Below are 13666 nucleotides of genomic sequence, written 5' to 3' on the forward strand. Positions count from 1 at the left end.
TTTCTCTTTAATTTTACTCTCATTGATTGTTGTTGTTGTTGTTGTTGTTGTTGTTGTTGTTGTTGTTGTTGTTGCTGCTGCTGCTGTTAAGCACTTTGATAACAGGTTCTGTTTTAAATGTGCTCTATAAATAGAGTTGACTTGACTTGACTTGTGTACTTTGTAGGTATACATAGATGTTTAACAACCGGTTAAAATAAACCTGCCGACCAGTGCGTCCCCTCACATTACACATGCTTCTGATGCCAATGGGCACAAAGAGGCACGTGGCCATTCAGTGGAAACAGGCCCTTGAAAGGCTTGTTCAGGCCAGGACATTTAAGAAACGAGTTTTTGCTATTTGCAAAATGATCTGTTTATATTGTGTTTCTCTGTTTGTCTTGCTGTGTTGCTTGTTGATTTTTTTATTTTATTTATTCATTTATTTATTTTGGGGGGTGGGGTTGAAATATGCTGTAGAACATGTGCGCAAAACCATCATAGTGAAAGCAAATGGCATAGATTATGTCATAGCCCTCAGTGCCTTCCCCATTCTTTAGAGTTTAGGGCCAGAACGGTTATGTGTGGCATTTGGCCAAGGTCAGAGCCTGCACTGGATTAATGTGCATGACCTGTGTCACTACAGTATATGGGCCATGATGAGAAGATCAAAGCATGTTATTCTTTCATGCCTTCACAGTCTGTGGTACTGTGTCAGCCTTTCACAAGAAGGGCAAGAAAACTGCCTGGCAAACATGGGACACTTCCTATACTTCATTCACTTCCTTTGCTGAAGGGAGGAGACCCCACCTCACTGAACAACTATGGACCAATCTCTAAACTCTGCATTTTAGCCAAGGTTCTAGAAAAACTGATAAACTCTCAAATAAAAGATTACCTGGACTCATTTAACATCTTACCTCTCCATCAATCTGGTTTCAGGAAACAACACAGCACAACCACTGCTTCACTGAAGGTTCTTAATGATGTTGTTGAAGCACTGGATGCTAAGGATTATTGTGCTGCACTTTTCTTAGACCTGTCTAAAGATTCTGACACTGTGGATCAGAACATCTTGTGTCATAAACTCTCAGAAACTGGTTTCTCAGAACACACCATTGGTTGGTTCTCTAACTATCTCTCAGACCGGAGGCAACGTGTTCAACATAATGGTACTTGCTCCAGTTATTTAACAGTCACCAATGGTGTACCACAAGGCTCAGTCTTAGGACCCACCCTCTTTACAATCTACATACATAATGTAGGTAAAAACATCCCTAATGCATCCATACATTTCTATGCTGATGACATAGTTGTTTATTGTCGAGCTAAAACTGTTGCTAAGGCTTTCCAGCTTTTGAAATCTGCATTCAACATCATCCAGACTGATTTGTTCCGCCTCAAACTTGTCCTAAATGCCGACAAAACCAAAGGGATGTTTTTTTCAAATAGGAAGTTGGTCCCAGCAGTTCTTCCTCTGATCTCATCCTCGAATGGTGTCCCCATTGAGTTTGTTGATTCCTATAAATATTTGTGTATCTTGGTCGACTCACATCTCTCTTTTAAGCTCCATGTGGAAAACTTGGTAAAGAAACTGAAAGTTAAACTGGGTTTCTTTTTCAGAAACAGATCCTGTCTAACCCTGAATGTTAGGAAACACCTTGTATCTGTGACTTTCCTTCCCTCCATTGATTACGGTGACATTATTTACATGAACGCTCCTACAAGAACCCTGCAGATGTTGGATGCTGCAGATGTTGGATGCTGTCTATCATGGTGCACTAAGATTCATAACTGGCTGTGATTATCGTACCCACCACTGCACCCAGTATTCACTGGTTAACTGGTCACCATTAACTTCACACAGACTCTCTCACTGGTACATCTTCATCTTTAAATCACTTCCTGGTCTGCTGCCTTCATACATCTCCTCCTACATGTCTCTGTGTGAGTGCAGCTACAGCGTGCGCTCTCAGGACATCATTACCTGCAGTGTTCCCTCAGTGAGGACTGAACTAGACAAAAGGACCTTCTCCTACTCCGCTCCTGTTTCCTGGAATATCTTGTAAAAAGATCTGAAGCTCTCGACCTTTGACCTCTCTAAGTGTCTTTAAGAATCTGTTGGACTCCTGACAGGGACCAATGCAGACATGTTCCTGGTTTTAGTTTTATACATTGGCCTTAGAATATAGCTGTTTTTTGTTACTTTTCTTTTTTTAGCTATCCTATTTGTAAAAAATAAAAATAAAATTGTATGACTTTTTATAACTGTTTATTGTTGTTGCTGTTGTCCATTGTTGTCATCTTTCTTTGTTGAAATCAGGTCTCTCTTGTAAATGAGTCCTCGAGGCTCAATGGGATTTACCTGTAGAAATAAAGGTTGAATGAATGAAAAAACACCTTCACCAGGTGTCAATTTGGCTATGTGAACTCACCATATGAGTTCAACATCTTCTTAAAGAAAACATCTCCATATGGTTGAATGCAGAACTCTCATGTACGTAAACAACATCCTTCTACAAAAACCCACATTTGACACTTGCTTAGCTGAGATTGATCACATGCTTGATAAACTCACAGCTGTTGGTGCTAAGATCTCCCTTTTTAAGTGTCTGTGGTACAAAACCAAAGTGGAGTATGTTGGTCTACTTGTAGGTCTTGATGTTTGTTTGTTTTTTAGTTTTCTACATCACCCTACAACCTAGCCAGGTTTTTTTCTTTTACATTTTCTTTTAAATATATATTTTTTTCACTTGGTATTCTCTATTTGTATGCATCCTTCATAATAATAATAATATGTTGTCATCATTGTATGTTCCCATACAATGGTGAAATTGGCTCTCTGCATTTAACCCATCCACCCCCAGATGGAGCAGTGGGCAGCTATTAAAGATGCCCAGGGAACAAATGGGGATAGGGTGTGCTACTCAGTGACACCACAAGATGTGCAATGACTGGGAATCGAGCCTGAGACTTTCAGGCCCCAGTTTGGCTGCCCTGCCTCTACCCCATCTTGGCCCCCATTATGATTGTCTATTGTTGTCCACTGATGTCATTACACTTTGTTAAAGTAAATGTCTCTTTTGTAAATGAGTCCCCGAGGCTCAATGGGATTAACCTGTATAAATAAAGGTTGAATGAATGGTTTACAGCCCCAGTTTAGTAGTCCATGATCTTGCCAACCTTAAAATCCATTACAACCTCACAGTTATATGTATAGTTTACTTGGTGTTTGTGAACCAGTTCACAAGGAACTGTGCTGATTTGCCAAAGCCTTTAACAGAACTCCTTAAGAAGTAGGTGCCTTTTCTTTGGTCTGATGCACAGCAGTGAGCCATTGATGCCCTCAAAGCCAAGCTGTGCTCAGCACCATGTCTGGTAGACCCTAACAGCTACAAAGAGTTTCACCTTGAAGTTTGTTTTTCAGCTCACTGCTAGAGTCTTGGTCTGTATCAAATCTATGACCACAATAAAAAAGTATTGGCCTATGCCAGTAAGACTCTGACAGGCCCTGGACTAAATACTCAGACTGTGAGCAAGCACTGTTAGCCACTGTGTGAGCAGTGAAACATTTCTTTAACTACTTGCGTGGACAAAATACCATTGTAGAAACATAAGATCAACCAGTGACCTTTCTTATCAGCCAACGAGTCAGAGATAAGCCCCCAGTATACTCCCTCGTATGTCCGTTCACGCGTACGTACACGTGTACTGTACGCAGAGGGTTCAGACTTCATACTCGAGCGTACACCCTGAGCAGCTGCAGAGCAGCTTCACAGACAAGAGGTGTTTACCTTTGTGACAATCTGAGGTCGCCGATTGGTCATTTACTGACACGCCTACTGGATTGATTGACAGGTCGGGGAAAAAAAAGAGCTGGCAGCCTCAGCCGCAGAGGTTAATTCTGTGTTTATATGTTGTTAATTACAAAGTTCTAAAAAAAAATAATAATAATAAAAAGGGACCTGTTGGCTCTACAGCCCACACATCATACCAGCCCACCAGGAAATCTCCAGACCCTCCTGCAGCCACGCTGGAACCGAGTTTAATTCGCTCGTGACAAATTCCTCCATTTCTCACCATTTCAGTCATGGCATCAACGGAGGAGGAAGAGATCACTGCCTCTTGGCAAAAGGACAAACGAAAAGGCCAGATCAGGGATGAAGAAGAGGAATTTAATACATTGGTGTCTCATACAAAACAGTTAATCGGCGGGCAGTTTATTGTGCGACACCGCGTACACGGTCGTAAAAATTGAGCTTTGCACGGACATGCCCTGGGGGGTACGCTCGTACCTCGGCGTACGTACGTGCGTGCCTCCCGCATATGGACGTACGCGGGAGTATACCGGGGGCTATAGTGTGGTGACAAAGGCATGTGTGGCCTCAAGGCCTTACAGAGTTTGACATAGATGTCTGCTATTCTCAAAACAAAAAAACCCTCTTTTAGATACAGAACTGGCTGCCTGTCAACATTGCACACAGGATTCCCCCTTGGTCCAGACACCTATTGAATAAGCCACAGCCTTTGGAGACCCACATTAAGTGTAGAACCACAAGACTGAGGAACAGCTTCTACCCTGAAGCTGTTAGACTCCTAAATCCTTAACCAAGAAAATCACTAAGAAAAAAGAAAATCACTGTAATGCCACTTTGACTGGTGATGTGTGATTTATCTGTGCTGTTGATTATCCATGCTGCTGATCTCTTGCTGCTGTATTCATTCATATCCATCTACTCACTTCAGACTCATGTTCGGGCTGCTATTTACTGCAATATCCACCCATTCATTATCTTTTACTTGTTTCTTCCTTTTTAGGTCGCAGGGGTCACTGGTGCCTATGTCCAACTATCACTGTGCAAGAGGCGGGGCACCCCCTGGACAGGTCTCCAGTCCATCACAGGGACACATAGAGACAAACGAGACAAACAACCATTCACTTTCTCTCTCACCTAGGGACAATTTCGAGTTACAGTACCGATCATCCTAACATGCATGTTTTTGGTCTGTGGGAGGAAACTGGAATACCTGGAGAAAACCCCCTCAGTCAAGTCAAGTCAAGTCATCTTTATTTGTAGAGCACAATTTAAAACAGATAAACTGTTATCAAAGTGCTTAACAGAAATGTAGCAAAACAAAAACATCATACAGAATTAAAATTACTGGAGCAATAACACACACTAATGATCACACTAAGGAAAAACAAGCAGTAAAAATAAACGTCAATCATAAAACAACAGAATTTAAAATGAGGTACACAGAACAAAATAAACCAACTCACACAGTATTAAACGCCAGAGCAAACAGGTGCGTTTTAAGGAGGGATTTGAACATCAGGAGGGAGGAGGCCTGCCTGATGTTGAGGGGCAAGTTGTTCCACAGGTTGGGACCTCTGACTGAAAAAGCTCGATCCCCTCGGAGCTTCAGGCGTGATTTTGGAACGACCAAAAGAAGCTGGTCCGATGATCTCAGGGCCCGAGACGGAACATATGGTTCCAGGAGCTCGGAGAGGTAGAGGGGTGCGAGGCCATTTAGGCACTTATATGTCAGGAGGAGAATCTTGAAGTCGATTCTGGATCGCACAGGAAGCCAGTGAAGGGAGGACAGAACAGGTGTGATGTGCTCAGACCTACGTGTACCAGTTACTCTCAGCACTGAGAGAACATGCAAACTCCACGCAGAAAGGCCTCCGGCCAGGATTTGAACCGGCAACCTTCTCACTGAGAGGCAACAGCTCTACCAACTGTGCCACTATGCCACCCTAAAACTCAGACTGTGACAGAAAAATAAAAATTTAGGAATGTCCCTGGGCACGTCCACACAGGGGACAAAAGTTTGTGTAGATGGATCAGAGACTATCAAGACCACGGAAAGAGTTTGGGTGGGCGATCCGGAGACTGTCCAGACCACAAGAGAAAAACTAAAACATAGACTGACAAGACTTGCTGTCATTGAAGAAGGAACTGTAAATAGTATCTCATCACAGCTTAAAGTTAATTGAATCTACCATTTACTGATAACTGAGATATGGATTGTTTCTTCCAACTACATCATATAAATTGTATTATTTTCACAAAATCCATTTAGTCATATAACTAAATCCTGAACTCCTACTGTTGCTCAACAAAATGACACTTTGAACTAGTCAGTCCAGTTACAAGGTTACTAGGTCGGTGCAAGTCTTTGTTTACGTTGTGGCAAACGAGCACAGTTTAGTAACAACTTATGGCAAGACATCCATGTCCTGAGAACATTGGCTGAAAATGTTTTCCAATGAAAAATCAAAGACCAGAAATTTTAGCCATCTGTTTGAAACTGCAATGATTTCTACAAGTGGTGATGTCCCACGGGTGCAGGCCAACCTTATGAGGTCCAACTTTTACACACGCAATAGGCAGGGAGGAGAGAGGTATAAATTATATGATGAGGAGTTTTAGTCAGAAGGCTGTCAGAATCAAACAGCTTTTCATCTCCGCTTCTCTTTAATGATGCAGTCGGATGAACTTTGCTTCCCACAGCTCCACAACTCATCGTGCAGGAAAACAACGCGTCCACTTTCTGTGTCATTGCTGATTTATGTTCTACTCTTTTCCATCTCTTTCTTTACTGTGACTTTGAACCTGCTGGTGATTGTCTCCATCGCCCACTTCAAGTAATAAAATGTTACATCTTGAGAAAACCAAACGTTTTTAAACAAAGTTTCAGTGTTAGTCGTAACCTTAAATCAAAAGTACATGGTACTTTTGTTTGTGTTTTCTGTAGGAAGCTCCACAGCCCCACCAACCTGTTCCTCCTCTCTCTGGCTGTCTCAGATTGCATGGTGGGCTTCCTCATCTCGTTTCAAATCATGCTCATCGATGACTGCTGGTACCTCGGTGACCACATATGTGCCTTATATCTTGTTCTGGACTACGTTATCACCTCTGCCTCAGGAGGAACCATGGTGCTCATTTCCATTGACCGCTATATAGCTATTTGTGACCCTCTACATTACTCCAGCAAAGTCACTGAAGAAAGGGCAAAGATGTGTGTTTCACTGTGTTGGATCTGTTCTCTTCTGTTCCACAGCGTCCTGCTGAGAAAAAACCTGCAGACACCAGGCAGGTATAACTCCTGCACTGGAGAGTGTGTGGTGGTGGTTGATTATATCGGAGGGATTTTTGACCTTTTGTTTTCCTTCATTGGTCCTGTCACTGTCATCGTAGTTCTGTATCTGGGAGTGTTTGTTGTGGCTGTGTCTCAGGCTCGTTCCATTCGTGTTGGAACCGTCACTCTTCAGGGCTCGGTGAGAGTGACGGCTAAGAAATGTGAAATGAAGGCAGCGCTGGTTCTCGGGGTTGTTGTGGTTGTGTTTCTTTTATCTACATGCCCATATTATTGTGTAGCACTGTCGGCTCAGGATGATGGAGTCAGTGCTTCGTCCGTGGCCTTTATATTGTTTTATTTGAACTCCACTCTGAACCCGCTGATTTATGCACTGTTTTACCCCTGGTTCAGGAAGTCTGTTAAACTAATTATAACTCTTCAGATCCTGAAGCCTGGCTCCTGTGACGCCAACATGTAACAGTCTGTATACAGACCGGTGGATGTAAATAATTCATTTTAGAAATAAAATATGTAAAAAAATAAAAAAACAATGTCATAATTGTGACAAAAATGTACAGAACTGAAAACTCCTTAGATAGAGAACTTTATTAATTGGCTTTTATGTATGTGAATGTTTCTGTAAAGGCCCTGAGACAACTTTGTTGTGATTTGATGCTATAAAAATAAACTGAATTGAATTTAATTAAACTTATCAAACACTTTTAAGTGAAGAAAATCTATTTAATAACTCAACCTCTGACTCAGGGGCGACAGGTGACCCAGTTGATGGTGTTGCCTCTCAGCAAATAGGTTGTCCCAGTTCAAATCTTGGCAGGGGGTCTTCCTGGGTGGAGTCTGCATGTTCTCTCTGTGCATGCATGGGTTTTCTCCAGGTGCTCCAGTTTCCTCCCACAGACCAAAAACATGCATGTTAGACTGACTGGTAACTCTGAATTGTCCCGAGGTGTGAGAGAGAGAGAGTGAATGGTTGTTTGTCTCGTTTGTCTCTATGTGTCCCTGTGATGGACTGGAGACCTGTCCAGGGTGTCCCCCACCTCTCACACAGTGATTGCTGGATATTTTTATTTTCATTTCATTTACCCTTTATTTATACAGGTAGTCTCATTGAGCCATGAGAACTCATTTTCAAGAGAGACCTGTTTTAGAGAGCAGATGGGGGTTAAGGGTCTTGCTCAGGGGCGCAGGGTGTGGCAAATGAGGGTGGGGGCAGGTGTGGGTGCTTCACCTACCCCACCCACATTTTTTGATGTTGTCGGTACCTGGGCTTGAACCGGCGATCTTCCGATCACAGGCCTACCTTCTCTAACCTCTGCGCCAACACTCCCCATGGACACTACTCCTGTGACGGAAAAAGGAAGAAGCAGGTAAAGATCATGGATGGATGGATGGATGGATGGATGGATGGATGGATGGATGGACAAAACCTTTAATGCTTTTTTTTCAGAATCAGCTTTATTTGCACCGAAGCACAACGAATGTATACTTCAGTACAGCCCATCTGAAGAAACAAAAAACAACAGACAGGGTAGACGGGATGTCTGAGGCTGCAGCCTCACTGAGAGGTGCTTCCTTTTTTGTTAAAGTGGAAAAAACGGAACACGAGTGAAGAGGAAGTGAAGAAAAAAATCATATGCAGAAATCCCCAGCACACACACACAAAACAGACATAAAGACATATACTGATGCATGTGGAGTGGGTGAGGGTGGGGTCCAGGCACAGGCTACCCAAGAGAGCGACGCAGCCACTGGCGCTTCCGCATCTACCTACGTTGATGCACCGGTGGGGGGTGGAATGAGGGAGGCCAGCAAAGGCATTGAATTTGAGGGGAAGTAGTCTGTGAACACTGTCCAGACCCCCCCCACCCACCCACACACACACACACACACAGCCATAGTCCTGATAAGAGTTGGTACAGTGTTTATCAGCTGGCTCAGTAGAGCTCTGAATCAGGTCCATGACCTTGGGGAAGGGGGAGCAGAGCTTCTTGTTCACATAACATCCAGGAGAATTTGAGATATTCAACCTTCCAAGGCCGATGCCAGGGCAGTCAAATTCAGATATCAACATTGGTTTTGGGTCAGGCCGAGCTCTGTTCATTTCCATCTGCTTTTTACAGTCTCGCTAGTACGGCCCAGTGGCGACTCCAAACAGCCGAATTGTGGTCATATACATCGAGTCGAGCTTCCAACTTCTCAGAGATCTATTTCTTCCTGCCAGCGAGATTCAAGCTGGGACAGCCTTTGAGTGTTGAGAGCATAGAATTGAATACTACTTTGGCAGATAAAGATGTTTCTTTTAATAGTATTTATGTTAAGTGGCATATTCTGATTTTTAAAAAACACCAATGTTCCTTAAATTAGTGGTAGAGGCCAAAGTAATGCTATCCAGAGTGAGTGAAAGGCTTCAAAGTTTATTTCTAAAATATCTTGTTATTAAAACTATAACCTTGTTACAATAATCATAATAAAAATAAAAATCAAATATAAAAAAATAGGAATCAGGGTTGTTTTTTGTTCTTGCTTTTCTTCCCATCCTGTGATTGTTGGAAGAAGCCGTCTGCTTAGGATCATCTTAGCACTTGGTAGATGGCCCCACTGGGTGTAAGCTAATTCGTTTCAGGTCACCATGGCTCTCGTATGAAGAGAGGGGACAGGAAGATATAAATCTGCTACTGAACCTGACAAAAGAAAGAACTCAGGAGCTTCTTGTCTCTTTTTCCTTCTAACAATGCAAACATTGGGAGAAGTTGAACTTTGCTTTCCACAACTGCTGAATTCATCTTGTAGGAAGTCAAAGTACCCTTCCTCTGGATCTATGCTCACTTACGTTACACTGTCCTCCGTCTCTCTGCTTACTGTGGCTCTTAACATGCTGGTTATACTTTCCATCTCACTATTCAAGTAATTTATCTTTAGATATTTGAACATCTTTTGTGCTTTTGTAGTTCAGTCATGAATGTATCTGTTTAAAATACAAATTTAGCAGTAATTGATGGTAAGTTTGTTGTTTTCTGATCTCTCCAGGAAGCTCCACAGCCCCACCAACCTGTTCCTCCTCTCTCTGGCGGTCTCAGATTGCATGGCAGGCTTCCTCGTTTCTTTTCAAATCATGCTCATAGACGGCTGCTGGTATCTCGGTGACCTTGTGTGCGCCCTGTATTTTGTGTTGGACTATTCTGTGACGTCTGTATCAATAGGAACTATGGTTCTCATTTCTGTTGACCGCTATGTGGCCATTTGTTACCCTCTTTATTATTCTAGAAGAGTCACCGAAGAAAGGGCAAAGGTATGTGTTGTGCTAAGTTGGACATTATCTCTTCTTTATCAGTGTCTTCTCCTGAAGGACAACCTGAATCATCCTGGCAGGTATAATTCCTGTTTTGGAGAGTGTGTAGTTGTTGTTAGTGACATCGGAGGAGTATTTGATCTGTTTGTGTCATTTATTGGTCCTGTCACTGTCATCATAGTTCTGTATCTGAGAGTGTTTATTGTGGCTGTGTCTCAGGCTCGTTCCATGCACGCTCATGTTGCAGCCGTCACATTTCAGAAATCAGTGAAAGAAACAGCCAAGAAATCTGAAATGAAGGCAGCTCTGACCCTCGGGGTTGTAGTGGTTGTGTTTCTTCTATGTACATGTCCGTATTTCTGTGTTACATTAATGGCCCAGAACGCAGGGGTCAGTGCTTCGTCCGTGGCCTTTCTTCTGTTTTATTTGAACTCCACTCTGAACCCGTTGATTTATGCACTGTTTTACCCCTGGTTCAGGAAATCTGTTAAACTAATTATATCTCTTCAGATCCTGAAGCCTGGCTCCTGTGACACCAACATGTTGAACCACTGAAATGAGGGAAATGGACATAAGAAAATGTTTTGAAAAGGTTATTTTGATTAAACTAATTCTTTTTTGTGGCAGAAAGTATGTCCTGTTTCTTCTAACAACACAGTTTAACATTTATCCACTGAAAATGTATAATGAGAAAAAATGAAAGTCAATAGAGATTAACATAAAACATATTAGATAAGGAAATGCTGGATTCTGTCCAGTTGCAGCTTACTAAAATTATAGTATGTGGTTTAATATGTCACTTGTCCAGTATGTAAGTTTATGTTGTTATGTTGTAGTTTGTTAAAAATTACTCAAATTAAAAAGTGCCTCCTTCAGAAAATACTCCAGCCAAAATCCAAGATTTGTAAAATTGAACTTTATATTATCAGTGTGAAAAGGACTTTACAAATCTGATGTGTTTACTTTATGCTTAATAAATTATAATCATAATTTGAAGGTTTAAAGCATCGTAAATGTTTCAGCCACACAAGTTGCTTCACCTCAGAGGTCAGCTGAGCTTTCACACAAACTATAAAATGAATGAACAAATCCTTGTTTTTCAGTAAGGCTTAGTTGGGTGCAATGCATACCGGGTGTTCGGTGAAAGAGGTTTCCTGGCCATGCCCATTCTTGGAAGCACAGATTCCGTCTAGGGACTTGGAACGTCACCTCACTGGGGGGTAGGATCCAGAGGTTTTGTGTGAGGCTGAGCAATAGCAACTTATAGTTGGATGGCGGTAATACACCTTGAGGGATGTAAGCTGCCGTAAAACCTCACAGAAGAAGAAGAAGAACTTATAGTTGGGCACTTTATGAACAGCTTGGGCCCAGGGAGAGAGGCGCCAGATGGGTGCCCCCAACCGGATGCCTCTGTGTTGGAGTTTATCCCAGTGAATGAGAGGGTTGCCTCTCTGTGGCTTTGGGCTGTAGAAGGAAATGTCCTGACTGCTGTTTGTGCTTATGCACCAAACTGATTTCATGTTACCCAGCCCTCTTGGAGACTCTGTGTCCTGGCAGGGGTGCTGTCTAGGGACTCCCTCATTTTATTGAGTGACTTAAATGCTCATGTGGGCAATGACGATAAAGTCATCCCTTGATATATTGTGGTTCACCTATTGCGGCTTCATTTTATCGTGGGTTTTTAAATACTGTATATATATATATATATATACATATATATATATATATATATATATATATATATAAAGGTGTTTTAAACCTTTCCCACACTCTTGCAATATTCTAAACAATGTTTCTAAACGCTCTAAAAGAGACAGAATGTCATGATTTCAGCTCTCTGCCTCCTCTGCTCTTTGCCACGCCCACTTCTCTGCACAGCGAACAGCTGATTGCTGCAGCAGGAAGTTTATCCTGCAGTATCCACTACCACTTGCACAAGTGGAGGAGGAAGCAACCTCTTATTTCTGCCCTGTGTGCGTGCTCTCCCACTTTGTCACATGCACGGCCATAACACGCTGCTCTCAGCGTCTGTTTGTGCACTTCAGAGATCAGTCTCAAGGACTTCCTGTCTGCTCAGCGCCTGTCACACTGGCTGTGTGAGGCTGTTTCACAGACTTCCTCTGGATCTCAGCCTCCAGAGGAATCTCATCCTCCACGGCTCTGCACGGAGGATTGTCAGTGCAGGACATCTGCACAGCAGCTTCTTGGGCTTCTCCATGCTCATTCATATGTTTTTATCTGTGTGCTGATTCCAGCATGTCCCTGACTCACTCTGTCCTCAGAGATTTGTCAGAATGATGATGCAGATGTAAGTGAGCTCACCATCCCACCTGCTCACAGCAGCAGGGTTTGACATTTCAGTCTGATGCAGAAATTATTTCTTTCTCTGCTGCTCAGCCAGATATTCAGTGACACATAATTGCACATGATCTGAAGGCTCAAATATGGATTGTTTCAAATAATGTAAGCAGATATCTATGTGAATGTGCTACTGAAAAGACCCAGTGATGCATCAATTACATCCTGCTTCACCTTTAACCCACTAGTGATGGCCTGAAAGGGCGAGACATATATGAAGTAGATCATTGGTTACGTACTGTAACCCCATTCTGAGTATACAGGTGCAGCCCTTCAAGAGCTGGGCCTCACTGCTCCTAAATGGCTGAAGAAAAACACTATTTGTGAGTCGATTCCCGATCTCAGCGCAATTTATACAGACTGGGGTGGGACCAATACAGCAGGTGGGTGTGGACTAAAGTTTTCAGGGCTGTTCTGCACGAGAGGGGTAAACCTAAGAGTGGGAAAGGTTTGTAGGAGTGTGGGAAGGGTTTATAAAGACTTATATATATATAAATGATAAATTAAAGGAGAACTGCAGCAGCTCTACCAGCTGCACCACAGCTGCATGGTGGTGCAGTTGGTAGAGCTGCCGCCTCTCAGCGAGTAAATCACCCTGGTTAAAATCCCCGCCAGGGACCTTTTTGGGTGGAGTTTGCATGTTCTTGTGGGTTTTCTCCGGGTACTCCAGTTTCCTCCAACAGACCAAAAAACATGCATGTTAGACTGACTGGTGACTCTAAATTGTCCCTAGGTGAGAGAGGGAGTGAATGTTTGTTTCGTTTGTCTTTATTTGTCTCTGTGATGGACTGGAGACCTGTCCAGGGTGCACCCCACCTCTCACACAGTGATTGCTGGGCATAGGCACCAGTGACCCCACGACCCAAAAAGGAAGAAGCAGGTAAAGATAATGGATGGATGGATGGATGGATGGATGGATGGATGGATGGATGGATG

The 13666-nt window shown here is 42.8% G+C and overlaps 2 protein-coding genes across 2 annotated transcripts; both read left to right on the top strand.

Annotated features, from left to right (window-relative positions):
• The first annotated feature begins 6464 nt into the window (after nt 1-6464).
• LOC119418921 (trace amine-associated receptor 13c-like) lies at nt 6465-7543 on the top strand. The gene is made up of 2 exons (XM_037686213.1): nt 6465-6631; nt 6742-7543. Exons 1-2 carry the CDS (start codon nt 6465-6467, stop codon nt 7541-7543), a joined length of 969 nt encoding a protein of 322 aa, XP_037542141.1.
• A 2271-nt stretch (nt 7544-9814) lies between these two features.
• Nucleotides 9815-10927, top strand: LOC119419748 (trace amine-associated receptor 13c-like). Its single transcript, XM_037687131.1, has 2 exons — nt 9815-9987; nt 10111-10927. The coding sequence occupies exons 1-2, from the start codon at nt 9815-9817 to the stop codon at nt 10925-10927; spliced, it is 990 nt and encodes a 329-aa protein (XP_037543059.1).
• Nucleotides 10928-13666: the final 2739 nt, after the last annotated feature.

This window comes from Nematolebias whitei, chromosome 13 (genome assembly GCF_014905685.2).
Source record: "Nematolebias whitei isolate Nwh7 chromosome 13, NemWhi1, whole genome shotgun sequence".
In the NCBI taxonomy this organism is placed as follows: Eukaryota; Metazoa; Chordata; class Actinopteri; order Cyprinodontiformes; family Rivulidae; genus Nematolebias; species Nematolebias whitei.